General features: G+C 46.9%; 1 protein-coding gene across 1 annotated transcript in view; it reads right to left on the reverse strand.

Moving 5' to 3' along the window:
* Nucleotides 1-2,203: 2,203 nt before the first annotated feature.
* The window catches only part of KAT5 (lysine acetyltransferase 5), a 267,178-nt gene continuing 247,176 nt past the window's right edge, over nt 2,204-22,205 (reverse strand). Inside the window, 3 exon segments of the mRNA XM_033954195.1 lie at nt 2,204-2,838; nt 2,841-2,937; nt 3,065-3,146. Coding sequence (XP_033810086.1) covers nt 2,804-2,838; nt 2,841-2,937; nt 3,065-3,146 — 214 coding nt within the window. The 3' untranslated portion in view covers nt 2,204-2,803.

Raw genomic sequence — 22,205 nt, forward strand, 5'->3', positions numbered from 1 at the left:
GGAAGGAATAGGTGGCACAGCAGCAAGACCTGGAAACAGCAGAGGGAACCCACAGGAAGGCAAGTCCGGTGCAAGCCAACACCAGGATGAGGGAAGATGACTCACCGGATCGAAAGAGACATAAGAGGGAAGGAAATGAAAGAAAGTAACAGGCTGTAAATTCAAATGTATGTACATGAACGCAAGGAGCATAAGGAATAAGTTGGGGGAGTTGGAAGCAATGGCACAAAAAGATAACCTTGACATCATCGGCATCACGGAAACATGGTGGAACAAGGAACTCGTTTGGAAGTACTGTGCTACCGGGATACAAGCTATACCACAGAGACAGAGTAGGACAAAAAGGTGGTGGTATTGCCCTATACATCAAAGAGGGAATCAAGTCTACTGGAGAGAACATCCCAGAAACAAAAAAATAAGGTAGAGTCTCTATGGGTCAAAATACCGGGAACAAATGGAAAGGAAATGAAGATCGGCATCTACTACCGACCCCCAGGGAAGACCAAAGAAAACTGATGGATGAGATTAAACACAACTGCAAGGGAGGCAATGCAGTTATCATGGGCAACTTCAATTATCCGGGGATAGACTGGAACCTAGGCACCTCTGGCTGCAGTAGGGAGACCAAGTTCCTGGATGCTGTAGGCGATTGCTTCCTTGAACAACTTGTCAATGAAATACGAGAGGAAATGCAGTTCTGGACTTAATTCTAAATGGACTACGAGGAATGGCGCAAGGTATAGAAGTAGAAGGGACGTTGGGAAACAGTGATCACAATATGATCCACTTCAACCTGGACACAGGGGCAAAACATCAATCCCGAATGATGGCCAAAGTACTGAACTTCCAAAAAAGGGAATTACGAAGGGATGAGACTCATGGTGGGGAAGAAGGAATATGAAGAGGATATGCACTGTAAAAACACTAAAGCAAGCATGGTCCCTTTGTAAGGACACAGTCACCGTGGTGCAAAATCTAAATATACCGCATATCAACAAGGGGTCCAAGAGGAAAAAGAACAAGGAACTGGCTTGGCTCACTGTAGCGTTGAAGGAAGCGATCAGAGATAAGAAGACTTTGTTTAAGGAATGGAAAAGGTCAAAAATGGATGAAAACTGGAAAAAGCACAAACAACATCAAAGCAGGTGCCATAAGGTAATAAGAGGGGCCAAAAGAGACTACGAGGAAAAAATAGTCAAGGAGGCAAAAAACTTCAAGCCGTTCTTTCAATATATTAAGGGGAAACGATCGCGAAGGAAGCGGTGGGGCCGCTGGATGACCATGGAAGAAAGGGAGTGTTAAAGGAGGACAAAGCCATCGCCAACAAACTGAACACATTTTTTTGCGTCAGTATTTACCAAAGAGGATATACATAACATACGGAATCTGACAGGCTATAAGCAGGAAACAAAGATGGGAAACTGACAGGGTTGATGGTCAGTCTAGAAGAAGTATGCAGGCAGATTGATAGGCTTAAAAATGATAAATCCCCGAGACCAGGATGGCATCCATCCAAGGGTAATCAAGGAACTGAAAGGATTATAGCTGAACTGATTCAACTAATAGCCAATCTGTCAATCAAATCAGGAAGGATTCCTGAAGACTGGAAAGTGGCAAACGTAAGGAAGTTCTTCTTCACCCAGAGAGTGGTAGAGAAAACTGGAACGCTCTTCCGGAGGCTGTTATAGGGGGAAAACATCCTCCAGGGATTCAAGACAAAGTTAGACAAGTTCCTGCTGAACCAGAACGTACGCAGGTAAGGCTAGTCTCAGTTAGGGCACTGGTCTTTGACTTAAGGGCCGCCGCGTGAATGTACTGCTGGGCACAATGGACCACTGGTTTGACTGAGCAGTGGCAGTTCTTATGTTACCCATAAAACACTGTATCCAGTTAACATTATTGCTCCTTGTTTTTTCAAGACTTTAAAACAATTGCATCAGATCTGCAAACCTTATTGCAATGATAACATTCAGATTATGCAGTGTGTTCAAATTATCAGTAGAGGCTGAATCTTCTCTCTTTTCATTTTGCTTGACATGCTTCCACATTTTCCAGTCACAGGTATACAAAGTTGGAATAATTTACCTTTATATTAAGAGCTAAACAGGATTTATTACATGCTAGGAAAAAATAACTTGACAGAACATCTGTTTACCCTTTCTCTAATGACCCTGAAAATATAACATTAATTGTGCTATTTGAATTGTTTTAAATTCTGTTTATTTTAAAAATATTTCTCATAACTTGTTAGAAGCAGTGAGATTGCAGAACAAATAAATAAAATGAAATTTAGATAACTTCACTCACATTTTTAATCAGACCAAATGAAACCTACCATGTTGTTCCCATTTCCTTGTTTAAAACCCATCATGTTGTGCAGTCTAATTTCAGCAGTTAAAGGTTAAAAATCCACCATCATTTGACTTGTGAATCTTAAATGCAGCACAGCTATACTTTCATCAGGTACAGGAAGAAGTGTCTGCTGCCTTGGGAAAAAAGTGGAGGGATGGGGGGGCTCTGAATAAGGAATATTATGTTCTCATATACGAATATGATGCCAGATACATTAGGCAGTACTGGAAATGTCAGCTGAAAGAAGAAAACCACACTTCACAAGACTTCTCTTTTAACTGCAGTTGTGTCCATGGGCGACATTGTCCTACCCTCTATGTGGCTAAGCTGGGCTTTCAGCTGCTATTGGTGCCACTTGCTTGCTTGGAATGCAGGACAGATTCATCCAGGGATAAAGCCCCTGTAAAATGTTTGCATCTGAGGGTTGCTGCTCTAACCAAGTCCACTGCTTCTACCACTTGCCCCTCTTGCTCCAGTCTTTGGGGTGAAATGCATGCATTTTGAGTCGATCCTTAGAATCCTCTTGAGCATGGCTCTCTCGTGACCCTCCACAATATCCTCTGATAGGGTCAAGATGTATTGCCCCTGTAAATTGGAACAAACCCAATCAGTATATGTGTATCTAAAGTAATAAAGCAAGCCCTAGCACACTGCTTTAACTAAAGGAGCCTAAAAACAAGATGCTGACCCTTTAAGCTCTCTCTATCCTCACCTTGTAGTAGTTGATCAGATTAAGGTACTGCAAGGTTGAGATCACATCTTCTTTTTTGACGCTGGTAATCTCACTGATTTCACTGGAAAGGAAAGACGTGTTAGTGTTAGTGAAATGAAATAACTAAAGCCTGGAATGGGCATACAGGCTTACACCAAGGTACAGCAAATCCCCTTTTTCCTTCCAGCAATCTGTGAAGTGTAAACAAAGAAAGGCCTGTTTACTGCATCCCTCTCCCTCCTATATTAGAAGTAATGGTGGCCTGATAAGAGTTCACAATAGCACACAGCATACACTTCACCAAGGGTATGCTGTGTGTCTATCCTGATAGAGTTCACAGCACACTGAAGTGACTGGTGCAGGGTTAGATTCTGTATGTATGGAGAAGTAACAAGAGTTAGGGATACTCAGTACTGCTGTTCCCAATACAGGCCTTTAGGGCCTCTTTTGATGGTGATCTGAAGCAGCTTTATTTTTCTTTCATTTTAGTCCTGCCAGACCAGTCCAGACCATTGGGTTATGTCCATCAACTAGCGGATTGAGACAGAGAAAAAGAAAAGTAGTTCCTTGTGATTTGTTCCTTAAGAATAACATGCAACATGGACTGTTCAGTATTTCAACTAGCCATGCAATGGTGCTCATAAGTAATTCAACCACCAATTAGGAATAACAGCAACCAACTTATGCAAGTGTGCCACTGACATACAGATATTTCACGGAGTCAGGAGGTACATGAGATGTAACTGACTGAAGAGGTTTTCTAAAGAGATCTGCCAAGAAAAAGACTAAGAATTTAATCAGAGTGGGCTTCTGGACTGGTCTGACAGGACTAAAGGAAAGAAATTTATCAGATTAAGACATAATTTCTTCTTCCTCAACATCCTGCCAGAGCAGTACAGACCACTGGAATGTAATAAACCAGTGCACCTGTAGGGTGGGCTAGGAAGACAACAACAAACAGCTCCAATTGAGGAGCCTAGTACATGAAAGATAAAGCAAAACACTGGCACTGATCCGGATCATAATAGACCTTGATGGAGAAAACATGTACTCTTGACAACTAGGGAGACTCAGTGAAAACATCCAAGTAGGGGACCTTAGGTCTGAAGAAAAATCTCCTCAGAGGAAATGACACAGAAGAAAAGAGCTACATAATAATTTTAAGGAACTATAGCATCCAGCAGAACTGAGCTGGCCAAGGAAAAGGCAACATGGCAAGTCCGTGCCACACAGAAGACCGGGATAAGAAAATGACCTGATGAGCTTAAACAACAAGTTGATGAGCTTGACAGTGCAAAGCAGCCATCTAGTCCCAGACACTAGGTCAAAGTTTCTGAATGCTGAAGGAGCCAAAAAGAGACTTAGTGGAACTTTTTCGTTCCTAGACTTCTGCAATAGCCTACTGTCCAAGACCTTGCTGACTTCTTCCTCAATAAGATCAAAATGGTTCAAACAGAAATAGCCAAAATGACCACCAACCATATACTTAAGTATCCTACGGAACCCAGCAATGCTGGGTTCCAAACATGGAACTCCTTTACCCCTCTATCAATGTTCGAGACAAAAAACTAATAACCAAGCTTTCCACCTATTGCAGCCCCCTGGACAATTGCCCCTCCTACCTTCTCTCCTCCTTAGTAATCCATGTGAAGAAATCATCACATGGATTACTATGCTCCTAATTAACACTCTAAAACAATGTCAACTACCGGAAGAAATGGGAAAAATAGCACTCACACCAATACCAAAATCAATGAATGCAGATTTCTCCACTCCCTCAAACTACAGACCCATTGCTGGCATACCCATATTCACCAAACTTCAAGAAACCCTTGAAAGTAAACAACTTATAACATATATATTAAACAACACTCTTGTTTACATCCCTCCCAATTCAGATTTCGACCGCAGCATAGCACAGAACTCCTTCTTCTTACCCTGATCACTAAAATTAACCAGTTACTAAGCACAGGCCGACAAGCAATACCAGATTAGATTAGAGGAAAAAAAGAGAAGGCTTTGCCTAAAAGCAAACTCCAATATATGTAGAAAATGCAAAATGAAGGTAATAGCCTACAAGTGACCCCCCCCCCCCCCCCAAGATATGGCAAGACAGGTTTAAAAAAAATGAAAACGTGGCTTGCACAGGTGACAGGAGCAGAAGCTCTGAACAAATGTTTAGCACAACTGTGCCAAAAAGGCAGCCTGAGACATACGGCCAAATGGTAGCTCTGTGCCAGAAATTAGGTAACAAGAGATGCACTCTACAATTAGTTGGTGCAGTTACACTCTAAGCTGGCTAGCACAAGAGTGTTAAACTGCTGTGCCCTGGAACTGAATGACACAGACCAGCCTGAAACCATTAGCCATGTCGCCAAACCATCTAGTTATCACGGATTACATATATAGCCATCTTGTGAAGTGTGCTACCCAGGAAGGTACTGTATCTGTGACAGTCAGATGAGAACTGAGCCAAATACAGGGTTCCTTCCACATTCATGGCAGTTATGGGCGCAGCTCACTTGTGAATATCAAAAAATCATGAATAACTTATTCCTTTCTCATTCATGGAATTTTAGGTACAGCCTTCACGAATGCTGTAAATTAGCAAATAATATACATTCCCTCCATATTCGTGAGCACAGATTGATTTAACAGAAAAGTTCTTGCATTGTACTGTACACTTTAGCAATACAATTCAAGCACTGTATATAGAACTGACCATGTAAAACATATACTGTAATCCCATTAAATCATGTAACATGTACCAATCACTTATTCAGGTGGTGTATTCATCCTCATCGTCCTGTGGTGCAGGAAGAGATGAAGAGGATAAGCAAGCACCAGGTGTCTCCTCAGGCAGTGGAAGTGGATCATCGTTGTCTTCATTCTCATTGTCCTGTACATGTTCCATATGCGGTAGATGAGGAGGAGGAGAAAGGGAAGCCTCCTCATGGGGGGCTGATGTGAAAGAGGTGGATGGGGAGACAGGGACTCTCAGTATCTTCTGGAAACATATTGTGATTTCAATCTGGCTCTTCTGCTTCTTCATTTTTTTAAATTCATATTCATGTATGTAGACATTGCTGCTTCTGCTAACTTCTTCACCTTCAAGGCATGTACAATGGATGGGTCGATGTCATAAAAATAGTCCATGACAATACTGAACTTACACAGACCCTCTGCAATATTATCCAATGTAAACCTATCCTCTGGCACTTCTTCTCCATCTAGTATTGCCTCTCCTGCAGGAACAGTCAGGTCAATTAGGTCATCATCTGTTAATTCATCAGCTCTGGTATCTATGAAGTCTTGAATATCCCCCAGATCCATATCTTGAAAGCCTTCCCCACCCACCTTCTTTGACAAATCCACAATGTCTTTCATAATTTATTTGGCTCTGTGGTAATGACGGTGAAATCCTTTAGACATTCAGGCCAAAGATTCTTCCAGCACAAATTCAGTGTCTCTGGCTTGAAAGCTTTCATCGTTCTTTCAAAAACATTGATGGCATCGGTGATAGTGAGATCCTTTCAGATTTTCATGATGTTCTCCATGTTGGGGTCTTCTTCCATTGCATGGACAATCCTCTCCATTGAATACCTTGTGTAGTGTACCTAGAATGTCCTTATTACCTCCTGATGAGAGGCTGGATGACAGATGATGTGTTGGGGGTATGTAGATAACCTCAACACCCTCAGTGTAGAACTCATGTGATTCTGGGTGTCTGGGAGCATTGTCCAATACCAGAAGAATCTCGAATTCTTTTCCCTTACTGGCAAGGTATTTTCTTACTTCAGGCACAAAACACTAATGAAACCACTCAAGGAACAGCACTCATTGTCCAAGTCTTCTTGTTGTGCATCTAGTAAACAGGCAGCTGAAACTTATCTTTTTCCTTCAAGGCTTAGGGGTTAGCAGCTTTATAAATCAGTGAAAGCTTTATCATATGGCCTACTGCATTTGCACAAAGCAGCATAGTTAGTCTATCACTTGCAGCCTTGAAGTCTGGTGCTTGCTTATCCTCTTTGCTAATCAAAGTCTTCTGTGGCATTCTCTTCCAAAATAGAGTGGCTTGATCAGCACTGAATGTCTACTCAGGTTCATATCCCTTCTCTTCAGTAATTTCCTTAAAGGTGGCAGGGAACTCGCTAGCTGCCTCTTGGTTAGCAGATGCTGCTTCTTCTGTCACTTTCACATTCCTTAGGCCACCCTTTACTGGACTGAAAGTCCTTAGATTGCAACAATTCCCCTATCCTTTTCTTCAAGTTATCTTACAAAGACTTTGCTTTTCCTCTTACCAGTTTACAGGAATTCTCTTCTGATAGCAATCCTGCACCCACATAAATGTTGCAGTTTCAATATAAGAGAGATTGCTCTTGTACAACATATGATGTCTTCATACCTGTTGGTGTAGCTGCAGCAACAGGTTCATGGATTGGCTTTTCCTTCTTATGTACCTAGCGGTAGATTCATTAATGCCATAATGATGAGCAACTGTAGAGGCAGACTTCACTCTACAAAGCATGTCCAATAATTCAAATTTTTCTGGTAAGATTTTTCACTTTTTTTCCCCCTCTTGGGAGCACTTTTGGTAGTACTAAGAGCGTTATAATTGTAGTCAATACTGCAAATATGGAAGGAGACCTGACCAGTTCCTGAAGGAGAGGCAATATCGGATACAGTGAAGTAAAAATTTATAAAAAAGTTAAATGGTGTGGTAGCTGTTAGTCCTCTTTCCAAGGTAGTATAAAGAAATAAAACAAGAAACAAAGGAAATAAGGTGATACCTTTTTTTATTGGACTAACTCATTGCATTTTATGATAAGCTTTTCAAGGTAACCCTTCTTCAGATCAGAAAAAAAGCAAATATTGACAAATATCAGTACATATATGGAAAACATTTCAGGAATAGGAAGAGGGAGGGAGGGTTGGGTGGGTTGGTGGGCAGGAGACAGAAAGGTGGCAGTTTTAAATGTCTTTATAGTGGGAAAGAAAGCCCAGATCTCTGAGAATGACACAGAGAAAAAAATCTGTCCCTGTCTCTGCCCCGTCCCATCCCAGCGGACTCAATCCCCATCCTCTATCCCCATCTCCGCCTCCTTAGGCAGTGGACTCCATCCCCATCTCCGCCTCATCCCAATGTACTCTGTCCATGTCCCCACCCCATCCCCACGGACCCTATCTGATCCCATCCACACAAGTCTTGAATAGCTATTTTATTAAAATATAAAAAGGAACAATATGCTGTACAACTGTCATTTTATAAATCACAAATACAGAAAAAAGATCAACAAAACCCATTTCCCCTCACAATATCATCCTTCTACTATCAGGAAAACTGAATGCTATGTAGAAAATTCATCCTAACAGAATACCTTGGTCACACACACAGAACACAAAATGCCAAATACATAATAACTGACCAAAAATGATAAACATAAATTAAACCAAAATCCCCACCTTACATATATAGTACACCACCAAAGAAATAAAAAGATTCATTTTCTCTTATACTTTGCAAAATATAAAGATCACGCATGCCAGGGATGGTGTTAGGCCAAGGAGTGCAATTAGGGCAACTGCCCCCTGGCTAGAGAAAGCCCTAAGTCTGCCCTGGGACCTACCCATGTCTAACACCAGCACTAGCAGGATAAACATTTCAGTTCTCATATATTCTAATCACAAAATAGAAAATAAAATTATTTTTCTACCTTCGTTGTCTGGTCATTTTATTTTTCAGACAATATTGCCCCCAGGCTCTGGTTTCTGTTTCCCTCTGTCATCTCTTAACTCACTCGCCAGGATCTCCTGCTCACTTGACATTTCTTCTCTGTGCTCACCAATCATCTTCCATTTTTGTGTACCGATCTTTCCCTTCTCTGTGTACCTTATACTTCCCTGTCCAGCATCTCTCCTGTGTCCATCTCCCTATATTTATCACTACTCTAAGTTCTGGGTTCCTATTCTCTCTCATATCTAGCACTTCCCTCTATGTCCATATACCCCTTCTCGTGTCTGGCATTGTCCCCCTCTGTCCATGTATCATTCCCATGCAGCATCCCCCTTTGTGTCCCTGTCTCTATTCTCCTCTCCATGCCCATTATTTCCCCTCTTTCTGATACCTCCCTGTGTTCTCCCTTTCTTTGCTGTGTTCAGTATTTCATTTCCTATTCCTTCATTCCCTTAGTATGGGATCTCCTTTTCCCTTCTCTTCCCTCCAGCAGCCCCCCTTCCACAGATTTATTCAGCTTCAACCCTCCCCTCCATAGGTCAAGCACCTCTCACTCCCTTACCTTCAGCTCCAGCCCCCCCTCCTGTGCTCTTTCGTCCAGCCCCAATCCCCCTCCTGGGCCAATTCCTCCATCTACTTTGCCTTACATTGCTCCCTCTCTTCATCAGGGCTGACAGTTCCAGCTCCCCCACTCGCTCGAGGGTCCGGCCTCCCTCCTTCCCTGCCACTGGCTTACTCAACAGCGCTCACAGCCTTCCCTCTGCCGAGCTCCTCCTTATGACACAACTTCCTGTCTTTATGCAATGGTCAATTTTTCCAAAGTGTTATCCAACAGAGGTGACACCCTGGTTGGTATTGCAATTTTTATAATGATATCTAATGTAGGTTGATTCTAGTCTTTAACATTTGGCTTGTTTCACTGATGTAACATGTCTCTTTGCACTTTTTGCACTGAATGATGTATACCACAATAGACGATGAACATGGGAATAGAGAATGACACGGGAACCGCTTACCGCGGTAAACCGTGGTCACTACAGCAAATCCACAGGATTGAAGACATTTGCAACAGGAATGGGGACAAGACCTTTCACCACCCCACGGGAATTTGGATAAGATCTTTTACCACCCCGCGAGAGCAGTGAAAAGTCTTGCTCCTGTGGTAAAAAAATTGCTCCCGTGTCAGACTCGGCATCTCCTCCCCAGCTCCTCTTGCACCTATTTTACCTTCAGGAGCCTGCCATGCCACGATGAAGACAGAAGGAACCCAAAATCAAAGCCCGAGACCAATGTGATTTGAAGAATAAAATTACCAGACAACAAAAGGTAGAAAAATAAATTTTATATTTGGGATTTCAATATTTATGACTTGAAATACGTATCCTGCTAGAGTTGGTATTAGACATAACTGGGGACCGCAAAGCCCAGGCTGTGCTTCTTTAGCTTCTAGCTGGCTTAAGGCTCTCTATCTGATCAGGGGCAGTTGCCTTAGTTGCTCTCCCCTAACACTATTCCTGCCATGTGTAATTGAAGTATTCTGTTAGCTTGATTTTTCTATGTAGCAGCATTCTATAGTAATTTAGTTTGTTCAGTTTTCACAATAGTGGAGGGGAGACAGAGGTTTTGTTGATCCTTGCTCTGTATTATTTGTGTTTATAAAATGACAATTGTACAGAATATTGTCTCTTTTTATACTTTAATAAAATAAGTTCAGTATAAAATCATAATTATTCAAGGCTTGTGCGGATGGGATCTGATAGTTTGCAGGACTGGGCGGGGACTGAGCTCATGGATAGGGCAGGGACGGGAACTGAGCTTGCGGGGACGGGGCAGGGAAGGGAACTGAGCTCATGGGGACGTGGCAGGGACGATGATAAATTTTTTCCCCGTGTCATTCTCTACATGGGAAGGATCTCTTAAGCTGAATGTTTTTCTCATATGAGTGACTGTGGGATCCTTTGCAATGTGCTTACAGTTTGTCACACCACAAGGATGTGTGCCATTAGGTGGCTGACCGAAGGCCAGCACAGGTGGAGCTGAGAATATTTCTTTTAGTAATTTATCTTCCTGGAGGATGAATTACTAAAAGAAATATTCCCAGCTCCACCTGTGCTGCCCTTCCGTCAGCCACCTAATTTGAAACAAAAATTGGTAAAAAGCAAGCTCCTTGTGATGTGACAAACTGCAAACTATGCAAATACATTTCAAAGGATCCCACGGTCACTCATATGAGGAAAAACATTCAGCCTACAGGGATCCTTCACATGTTCATCTTCTAATATATACCGTACACCATTCAGTGCAAAAAGTGCAAAGAGGCTTGTTACATCGGTAAAAAAAAGGTCAAATGCTAAAGACCAGAATCAACCTACATAGATATCATATTAAGAATTGCAATACCAACCAGGATGTCACCTCTGTCGGACAACACTTTGGAAAAACTGACCACTGCACCAATGATTTTATGGTGAGAATACTAAAAGGGAACTTTAAAACAATCCAAGAACATAAAACCTTTGAAATCAAAATAAGGTATTTTGACACTTACCCAAACAGTTCTTTACTTTCACACCGCCCAGCAGATGGCACCGACAAGCATCACTCTTCGATCGGGCAACATCCTCACTGTAGATGAAACCTCCAAAATCCTAGACTGCATTCTAGACTCCACACTTATCATGGAACCTCAAATCTCCAATCTCTGGAAAAAAATCCCTCTTTACCATGAGATAACTGAGACTCATCAGACCATACTTTCATCAGCACCACTTTGCCCTGATTGTACAGGCAATAATTCTACCACAACTAGACTACTGCAATTCCACCTACATGGGAATTAACACCCCACTGGTCCATAAAATGCAACTCATTCAAAACACAGCTATAAGACTAATTTTCAACCTGAAAAAATACGACTCGGTCACAGCCTTCATCAAGCAACTACACTGGTTTTACCTATCCCATTGCAAATAAAATTCAAAATATCATGCATTATTCACCAAATTCTTCATGGAAACTCACTGGCTCCACTCATCCAGCTCTTCTCAAAGGCATGGTCTACCTCTTGCAGAATGCTCAACAGGATACAACTAAATCTCCCATCTACAAAAAATCTCCAGTAAAAGTGTGATTTTCATTCCATGCTAACCTTCCTAGGAGTGAAAACTTGAAACAACCTCAGAAACTAGCTACACCACATTCTGGAAGAAAATGAAAACCCTCCTCTTTGATTCATAAACTGTACATGTATCCCTCTATTCTCCCTTTTTGTCTGATTGTCTCTCTCATTTCTTCTCCTTCCTCTCCTCCCAGCCTCTCTCTTTTTCCACTTACTTCTCTCTATAAGTCACCTTGAACCTGCATAGGTATGCGCGATGCACAAATAGAAGATTTGATTAGATCTGGGCTCTTTCTCACTTCCAAAATGATTTAATGTTTTCCTTATATATCCTGATATTTGTCAACATTTGCTTTTTTTCTGATGTGAAGAAGAGGTGTTACCGTTGAAAGCTCATCATAAAATGTATTGAGTCAATCCAATAAACCTTATTTCCTTTGTTTTTAATTTCTTTATACTACCGTAAAAAAAGTTAAGTTCACTAAAGAAATGCACAGTATGCACTGCCCTTTAGAATGCCACTCTGCCTCCAAACAAAGCAGCCTTATAAAAAAAACTTTTTTTAAAAAAACTTCAACTCACTAAATTGCCTAAGCTCAGTTGTTCCTCTGAAAATTCCCAACAAGCTGGTCTGGGGCAGTTTTTTCCCCCTCTTGAGTATCTGCAGAAAACTCAAAGTCACGCTCTTCTTCAATGCTTGCCTTTGTCCGACCATGCTGTAGCAAAATTCACAGTGACACAATTCTCTGGCACTGGACTTTTCTCTTGGCATCCCAGGATGATGTCACTCAGCTCTGTCCCAGGTAAGATGAAACTGCATGAGTGAGGCTGCTTTGTTTGGAGCAGCATTCTAAAATGCAACACATACTCATGAATAACCAAAGTTGTGAGTGCTGAACCTAAGGCACATATTCTAGCTTCAATGAAATAAGCTGAATCATGGATCTAGCAAAATTCTGAGTTGGACACTGACAAAGCTATATGCTCTAGAGCAGTGTTTCCCAACCTTGTCCTGGAGGACCACCAGCCAGTCGGATTTTGGGGATAACCCTAATGAATATGCATGAGAGAGATTTGCATATAATGGAGGTGAAAGGCATGCAAATTTGCTCCATGCATATTCATTAGGGCTATCCTGAAAATCTGACTGACTAGTGATCCTCCAGGACAAGTGGTGGTCCCCAACCTTTTTGACACCAAGGACCGCTTTTATAGAAGGAAATTTTTTCAAGGACTAGTAATGGGGAGAGGATTCGGGGCGGGTTTGTAGGGCAGTTTTATACCCAATATACATTACATTTCTATTATTATTAAGTTACTAGTATTTAAGCCCGTTACATTAACGGGTGCTAGAATAGATGTTTGTGACTGTCTTTCTTTCTCTCTGCTTGGTCACTTTCTGTCTTTCTTTCTTTCTGTCTCTCTCTTTCCTCGGCTGTCCACCACCACCCTTACCTGCTCCCCCTGTTCAGCAGTAGCCTTTCTCCCTTCATTTTACCTCCCCTGTGACCAGCAGCACCCCTTCTCCCTTCCTTTTACCTCCCCCCTGTCTAACAGCACCTCTTCCCTGCTCCCCCTGTCCAGCAGTAGGCCTTCTCCCTTCCTTTTACCTCCCCCCCTGTCTAGCAGCACCTCTTCCCTGTTCCCCCTGTCCAGCAATAGGCCTTCTCCCTTCCTTTTACCTCCCCCCTGTCTAACAGCACCTCTTTCCTACTCCCCCTGTCTAGCAGTAGGCCTCCCTTCCTGTTACCTCCCTCCCTGTCCACCAGCACCTTTTTCCTACTCCCCCTATCCAGCAGCACCCCTTACCTGCTTTTCCTGTGCATTCGTGTCTGCCCTCCTCTTCAAAAAAGCCTGCTGAGGATCGCAGCCGGCTGTAGCGAACCTCGCAGGCACGATGCACCTCAGTAGCACGTTCCCTCTGACGCGATCCAGTGCGTCAGAGGGAACGTGTTACTGAGGTGCAGAGCGGCCTGCGAGGTTCGCTACTGCCGACCGCTATCCTCAGTAGGCTTTTTAAAAGAGGAGGACAGACAGAAAAGCATCTTCGGTGGACTGGATGGAGGACTGCCGCTCGATGCCTGGTTAAGCTGGAGCAGGGAGGTCCTCGCTTTACAATTGCTCTGCCAGTAGCGCGCACGTGCACTGCTGCCTGCCACGGACATACGGATCACCGATCACGCAGGTAGGAGTGCGCATGCGCGCTTAGAGTTTTATTATTATAGATAATATCGTAATAGAAATTATGCAACTTACCATAATGCAGAATCAGTGGGAGCCCTGAGCTTGCAGAACCCCGATGAACCTGCTAACCATCCCCCTGCGCAGCATCTTTCCATCTCTCCCTCCCATCCCCCTGTGCAGAACCCCGATGACCCCACCAACCTATCCCCATGCACAGCACCTTTCCATCTCTCCCTCCCATCCCACACATGCAGCAGAACCCCAATGACCTCACCAACCCATCCCCCTGCGCAGCATCTTTCCAACTCTCCCTCCCATCCCCCTGTGCAGAACCCCTATGACCCCACCAACCTATCTCCCTGCACAGCACCTTTCCATCTCTCCCTCCCATCCCACACATGCAGCAGAACCCCGATGACCTCACCAACCCATCCCCCTGCGCAGCATCTTTCCATCTCTCCCTCCCATCCCCCTGTACAGAACCCTGACTCCACCAACCCATCCCCCTGCACAGCATCTTTCCATTTCTCCCTTCCATCCCTCTGTGCAGCAGTACCCCGATGACCCCACCAACCCATCCCCCTGCGCAGTATCTTTTCATCTCTCACGCCTATCCCATCCCACACAGCAGAACCCCGCCGACTCTCCCACCCGTGAGGCCGCAGCAGCAGCATTGAACAGGCTGCTTCGCTGCCTTCCCCGCCGGGGTCTTTCCTGTGACACTGCATCACAGATGATGTCATCAGTGATGCGGCAGCAGAAGGCAGGCTCCAGCAGCCCCAAGGAATTTCCTGATGACAAAAAAGCAATAGCATCTGAAGAGACAGATGCTGCTCTAACAGCAAAAGAGAATATTTAGTCCTCCAATAATGATGAAAAGACAAAATCACACAATATTCAAAGCAAAGATAGCCTGTTGTTTTCATGACCATTATAGGGCAAGATGTAACTGAGAAACTACCTCAGAGAAGAAACTTCATGGGAGAAGATACCTCATGAATTACAGAAAAAAATAAAGAATTTCCTGCCATTACAGGACAGTCTTACGGAAAGCACAGTTACTTACCGTAACAGGTGTTATCCAGGGACAGCAGGCATATATTCTCACATGTGGGTGACGTCATCTACGGAGCCCCGGCGCGGACAGCTTTTCAAGCAAACTTGATTAAAGTTTCAAGTTTGCACACTGCACCACGCATGTGCGTGCCTTCTCGCCCACTAGAGGGCGCATCCCACCTCGTGGTCCTCAGTTCCATAACTAGCAAGGAAGCCATCCCCGGGGAGGCGGGCGGGTTGTGAGAATATATGCCTGCTGTCCCTGGATAACACCTGTTACGGTAAGTAACTGTGCTTTATCCCAGGACAAGCAGGCATGATATTCTCACATGTGGGTGACCTCCAAGCTAACCAAAAAAGGGCAGGTGGGAGGATGGCAATTTAGGAAAACAGATTTTGCAAAACTGACTGGCCAAACCGGCCGTCACTCCTGGATAAAGTGTCCAGACAGTAATGAGAGGTGAATGTATGAACCGAAGACCAAGTGGCAGCCTTACATATGTCCTCCATCGGGGTGGATCGGAGGAAAGCTATCGAAGCTGCCATCGCTCGGACCTTGTGCCCCGTGACTCGACCCGGGGGAGGAAGGCCAGCCTGAGCGTAGCAAAAGGAAATGCAAGCGGCCAACCAGTTAGACAGAGTGCGCTTGGAAACTGGATGCCCTAATCGATTGGGATCGAAGGACAAAAACAATTGAGGAACCTTCCGATGAGGCCTGGTGCGTTGAAGATAAAATGCCAACGCCCTCTTACAGTCAAGCGTGTGAAGCGCCGTCTCGCCAGGATGGGAGTGGGGCTTCGGGAAGAACACAGGAAGGACAATGGACTGATTGAGGTGGAAGTCAGAAACAACTTTAGGTAAAAACTTAGGATGGGTGCGGAGAACCACCTTGTCGTGATGAAAGACAGTGAAAGGAGGGTCCGCAACCAAGGCTTGCAACTCCCCGATCCGCCTGGCGGAGGTGAGGGCAATTAGAAACACCGCCTTCCAAGTCAGAAATTTTAAGAGGGACTTGTTGAGTGGCTCAAACGGGGGTTTCATCAGTTGAGCCAGAACCACATTCAAATTCCACACGACTGGCGGAGGCTTAAGAGGGGGACAAACCCTGAGTAACCCTTTCATGAAGCGTGTCACCAAGGGATGGAGTGACAGAGGGCGTCCCTCCAGAGGTTGGTGGAAAGCAGAAATCGCACTGAGATGAACCCGTACCGAAGTGGTTTTCAAGCCGGAGCGCGACAAATGAAACAAATATTCTAAAACCGAGGATACCGGAACTGATACCGGATCCAGGTGAAAAGACGAGCACCAGGTGGAAAACCTGGTCCATTTCTGCGCATAGCAAAGCCTCGTCGAGATCTTGCGGGAGGCTTCCAACACCTCCTTCACCGATTGAGACAGGTCCGGAGGAGTCAGGGAACAAGAAACCAGGCTGTCAGGTGCAATGACTGCAGATTGGGATGTAACATGGATCCTTGACTCTGAGACAGCAGAGAAGGAGAGACAGGCAGGGGGAGAGGCTCTCTGGCACTGAGCTGGAGCAGCAGGGAGAACCAGTGCTGGCGCGGCCACCGAGGTGCTATGAGAATCATCGTGGCCGTGGACGATTTTAGGTGTACCAACGTTCGCATGATCAGAGGGAACGGAGGGAATGCATACAGGAACCTCCCTTCCCAGTCGAGTAGGAAGGCATCCGCTTCCAGACGGTCCTGCGAGTACATCCGAGAACAATATAGTGGTAGTTTGTGTGTCTCCGGAGAGGCAAACAGATCCACCTGTGGCGTTCCCCAGCGAGCGAAGACCTCGCGTAGAACTGCTGAGTGTAGAGTCCACTCGTGCGGTTGCAGAAGTCGACTCAGTTTGTCCGCCAGGCAATTCCGTTCTCCTTGGATGTAGACCGCCCGGAGGAAGATGTTCCGGGAGGTCGCCCACTCCCAGAGGCGAAGAGCTTCGGAGCAGAGGGGCCATGACCCCGTTCCTCCCTGCTTGTTCACATAATACATTGCCACCTGATTGTCCGTGCGGACGAGGACCACCTGGTCCTGCAATATGTGAACGAAGGCTCGAAGTGCTAGGAAGATGGCTCGCAGCTCTAGCACGTTGATATGACACTGGCGGTCTTCTGACGACCACAGGCCCTGCGTGCGAAGACCGTCGAGATGGGCTCCCCACGCGTACTCCGAGGAGTCCGTGGTCAGGACCTTGCGAAAAGGCGGAGTGCGAAACAATAGTCCCATGGACAGATTTGAAGAGTCTGTCCACCAACGCAGCGATTTCCGCAAGGGCGGAGTTACCGAAATGAGGCGAGACGCCGGGTCGCACTCCTGGCGCCACTGGGACGCGAGGGTCCACTGAGGGATCCTCAGGTGTAGCCTCGCAAACGGCGTGACATGTACCGTCGAGGCCATATGGCCCAGCAGCATCATCATGCGCTTGGCCGAGACCCTCGATAGTTGGGAGACCTGGCGGCTCATCCGTACCAAGGCTTCCAACCGCTGGGTCGGCAGGTAGGAGCGGAGGCGCACCGTGTCCAGCACCGCACCTATGAATTGAAGAGACTGCGACGGTCTCAACTGAGACTTTGGAAAGTTTATCTCGAACCCGAGAGTTTGCAGGAAGGCAATAGACTGTCGGGTCGCTGAGATAACCCCCTCCTTGGTCGGGGCTTTGATGAGCCAATCGTCCAGGTAAGGGAACACATGGAGTCCACGTGACCTGAGGGCTGCTGCAACCACCACCATGCACTTCGTGAATACTCGTGGGGACGCGGCCAGGCCGAAGGGCAGTACCCTGTACTGGAGGTGGAGGTCCCCCACCTGGAATCGTAAGAACCTTCGACAGGCGGGGTGCACCGGAACATGGGTGTATGCTTCCTTCAGGTCGAGGGAGCACATCCAGTCCCCTTCCCCCAAGAGGGGGTACAGAACCGGGAGAGATAGCATTCGAAACTTCTCCCGGGCCAGGAATTTGTTGAGCTTCCTGAGGTCCAGTATGGGGCGCAGGTCCCCGGTCTTTTTTGGAACCAAAAAGTAGCGGGAGTAAAACCCCGTACCCCACTGGTCCTTGGGGACCGGCTCGACCGCCCGAAGCTTCAAGAGGGCTTTGGCTTCGGTTATAAGGGTCGGTAGCTGCGAACGGTTGCAGGGGACTAAACTTGGGGGACTGTCCGGCGGCGAGGACACAAAGTTGAGCGAGTAGCCCTCGGAGACGATCCGGAGCACCCAAGCGTCTGAGGTAATCCCGGTCCATGCCTCCCGGAAGAACCGAAGACGGCCCCCGATAGGAAGGGGTTCCTGAGAAAGTGCGGAGGGGAACCCGCCCCGTCCGCTCATCCCGTCAAAAGGAAGGCGCTGGCTTAGAAGGGCCCTGCGCCGGGGCTTGGGGTTGTCCCCCTCTGCCTCGCTGAGACGGACGTCTCGGAGGCGGTCTCGAGAAAGCCGGGGTCGACTTCTGAGGATATCGGCGCGGCGGAGGCCGAAAGGGTTTCTGCGGCGGGGGCCTAGGTTTGGGTCGGACCAGGGATGCTAGAGAGCGCTCCTGTTCCGACAAGCGCTTGGTCGCCGCATCCAATGACTCGTCGAATAACTCGGACCCCACACAAGGCAAGTCTGCCAGGCGTTCCTGCAGGTTTGGGTCCATGTCGAGGGTGCGAAGCCAGGCCAAGCGGCGCATGGCCACCGCGAGGGCCGACACCCTCGAAACCAGCTCAAAGGCGTCGTACACTGCATGGAATAGGTACAACCGCAATTGAGACAGGTTGGACATAAACTTGTCGAATCCTGCTCTTTGGGAGTCCGGTAACGAGTTCCGATATTGAGGAAGGTCCTTCACCATACCACGCAAAAAGGAGGAAAAGGTGAAGGCGTAGTTTAGAACCCTGGTGGCCATCAGGGAATTTGAATAGAGGCGGCGGCCAAACTTGTCCAGGGTCCGCCCCTCCCTGCCTGGTGGAACCGCCGCAGAAACCCGTGAGGGCTGTGATTTTTTAAGAGCAGACTCCACCAGAAGAGACTGGTGTGAGAGCTGCGCCTTATCGAACCCTTTAGGGGGAATCGTCCTATACTTTGATTCCATTTTTGAAGGCACAGACGTGACTGTAAGAGGGTTTGACAAGTTCTTCAGCCAGGTTTGCAGAAGGACACTGTTGAGAGGGAGTCTAGGCACCTCCCTCGGAAGAATGGGGAGGTCCTGTTCCTCCAAAAACTCTTTGGAATACCGAGAGCCTACCATCAGGTCAATCCCCAGGGCTTGGGCCATGTCCTGAACGAAGGATGAAAATGAGGACGGCCTAGCCTGGGGAGAGGGGGTTCTCGACCGCCCCATCGAGGAGAGGGGGGAGGCCTCATGGGAATAATGAGGATCCCTAACCGATCCCGAATCCCAGGATCCCCTCTCGAGGGCCCTCGAGGGGGAAGGGGAAGTTGTCCTCCTCGCAGAACCCTTGGGTGAGGATCCCGGGGTTCGTGGGACACTCTCCCGTTTCCTCGGCGAGGCGGCCCGGGAAGACTTCCCATGGGGTGAGCGGAGGAGCCTCGGGTTGTCAAGGCGCAACTCCGACACCTGCAACGCCTCGCCCCCGAACGACAAGGAACGGTCGCGCCGAGGCGAGCCTCGGGGCCGCTTAGACTTCCTCGATCGACGCCCCGTCCGAGGTCGCGTCGAGGGCGAGGTGTGTCTGGAAGACCCGGAGGAAGAGGAGGAAAGACGGCGCACTCTGCGCAACTTTTCTTTGGGCCTTACACTCCGCTCAGGGGGTTCCCCCGAGGTCGAGGTCCGGGGCGGGGCCGAGACCGAGGTGAACGGGGTCCCAGTACCCGAGACCGAGGTCGCTGAGGCCGGGGCTCCCGAGGGAGCCGAGGCCGGGGCCTCCGAGACCGAAGGCGTCCAGGCCGAGGTCGAGGCCGCCGGAACCGCAGCACGCTGCAACACTTCCAGGGCTCCCGACAGCTCCGATGAGATCAGAGCTCGGAGGAGATCCTGGAAGGCCGGAATCCCCACGAAGGTGGGGAGTTCCGAGTCCGGGGCACACTCCCTGGAGGGCGACCTCGGTCTCGAGTATTCCCTCGGGGTGTGCGGAGTCGAGGTCCGATGCGGGGCCGGGGTCGACCCACCCGCCTTGGCCTGACTCGAGGATGGCTTCTTTGCTGAAGGGGATGGAACAGAGGACTTACCCGAAGCTTGCTTCACTGACGACGCCTTCGAGGAGGAGGGCCGAGGCGAGGCCGAGGCCCCCGAGGATGCCGAGGCCGAGGTCAAGGCCGGGGCCGAAGCCGAGGCCGACGTCGAGGCCTTAGGCGGCGCGTCGATGGCGAACAATTCGGCCATTCTTGCCTTACGGCGACGGAGGGCCCTGTTTTGGAAGGTAGCACAGCGATCACACGAGTCTGTCGGATGTTCGGGCCCAAGACAGACAATGCACCACCGGTGAGGGTCAGTGATGGAAAGCAACCTCTCACACCGGCTGCACTTTTTGAATCCCGTAACAGGACGGGACATCCACGAAGAAAAAGAAGAAGGCCGGGAACGTACCGGCGTCCCGCGGCCACGGCTTCCGGGAGCCCCCGGAACCCGACGAAAAACGAAAGACTTTTTTTTTTTTTTTTTTTTTTTAAAAGAAACGAAAGGAAAAGGGCACCGCGAACTAATTCGAAGGGAAAAACAAACTAAACGCGGCAGCTAGAAGGCAAAAACACTGGAGCTCAGATCCACAGGGCTTTCTTGCTCCGCGGAAAAATTTGAACTGAGGACCACGAGGTGGGATGCGCCCTCTAGTGGGCGAGAAGGCACGCACATGCGTGGTGCAGTGTGCAAACTTGAAACTTTAATCAAGTTTGCTTGAAAAGCTGTCCGCGCCGGGGCTCCGTAGATGACGTCACCCACATGTGAGAATATCATGCCTGCTTGTCCTGGGATAAAAGCTGTTCCACCTTCAATAATGAATCTGTAGCACTGAGAAGGGGGTAGGTGGGAAGGGAAGACTTGGGATCACAGAGATTCATGGGATTCATGATATGCCTTTAGGCTTAATTCAAAAGGGAGTACATGTCTCCCTCTGTATTCGCTGTTTCTGCACTCGCGGTTTCGCTTATTTGCGAATTTTAGGATGCTGACTCCGCCCCCCAAAATTACATCATGAGTAAAGTTCCTTTTCTTTTACTGTACCGATAAAAAAGTTTAGTGCTTACCAACATTCACTCTGAAAATCGCTGCTTCCATGCTTCCTCCCACAAAATCACTGCTTAAAATCTTTCACCCTCAAAATCACTGCTTCCCAGTGTGCACAGAGTAAAACGCTGCTTCCCAGCATGCATGGAGCAAATCGCTATTACCCTGAAAATCGCTGCTTGCCCGCTATACTGCATAGTAAGCCCGAAAATCACTGGAAATCGCTGCTTGCCTGCTATTAGCCCTAAATTTGCTGGGAATCGCTGCTTGTTATTCACAGTTTCAATAGTAAAAACGATGGCATTTACATAAAACCGCAAATAACATGTAAAAGTTATTTGCGGTTTTTCCGTATTCGCAGCTATGTTCCGCCCGCATCCATCGCAAATACGGAGGGAGAAGTGTAATATCTGTTCAGCAACAACCTCCCCCCCCCCAAAGCTATACCTACACCCAGACTATCAGGGATAGAAGCTACACGAGAGCACCAAGGACATACTCTCATGCTCTCAAAGTACTGATTCTCTTCTTTAAACTTGTTTGGTGTTCTATCATTTAAAAGCATGTATTTGGAAGAATACAGATCTACAATTTATATAGTAGGACCTCACAGAGAATTAAGAAGTCTGGAAACATTTACGATAGCCCTTAAGACTTATTTGACTCAGAACTGCTGCTAGTAAAGAAAGAGCTCAGAAAAGCAGAAAGAGCATGGCAGAAATCAGGAACCCAAGAACACAGACTAACCTGGAGACATAAATTAAAACATTACAAAAACCTCATTAACGAAAAAAGAAAAAATTTTTACTCCCACAAAATAGGTAACATTAAGACCAACAGCAGTAAACTATTTAAATTGGTTAATGACCTTTACAACATCGATACCT

The sequence above is a fragment of the Geotrypetes seraphini genome, chromosome 8, assembly GCF_902459505.1.
Source record: "Geotrypetes seraphini chromosome 8, aGeoSer1.1, whole genome shotgun sequence".
NCBI lineage: Eukaryota > Metazoa > Chordata > Amphibia > Gymnophiona > Dermophiidae > Geotrypetes > Geotrypetes seraphini.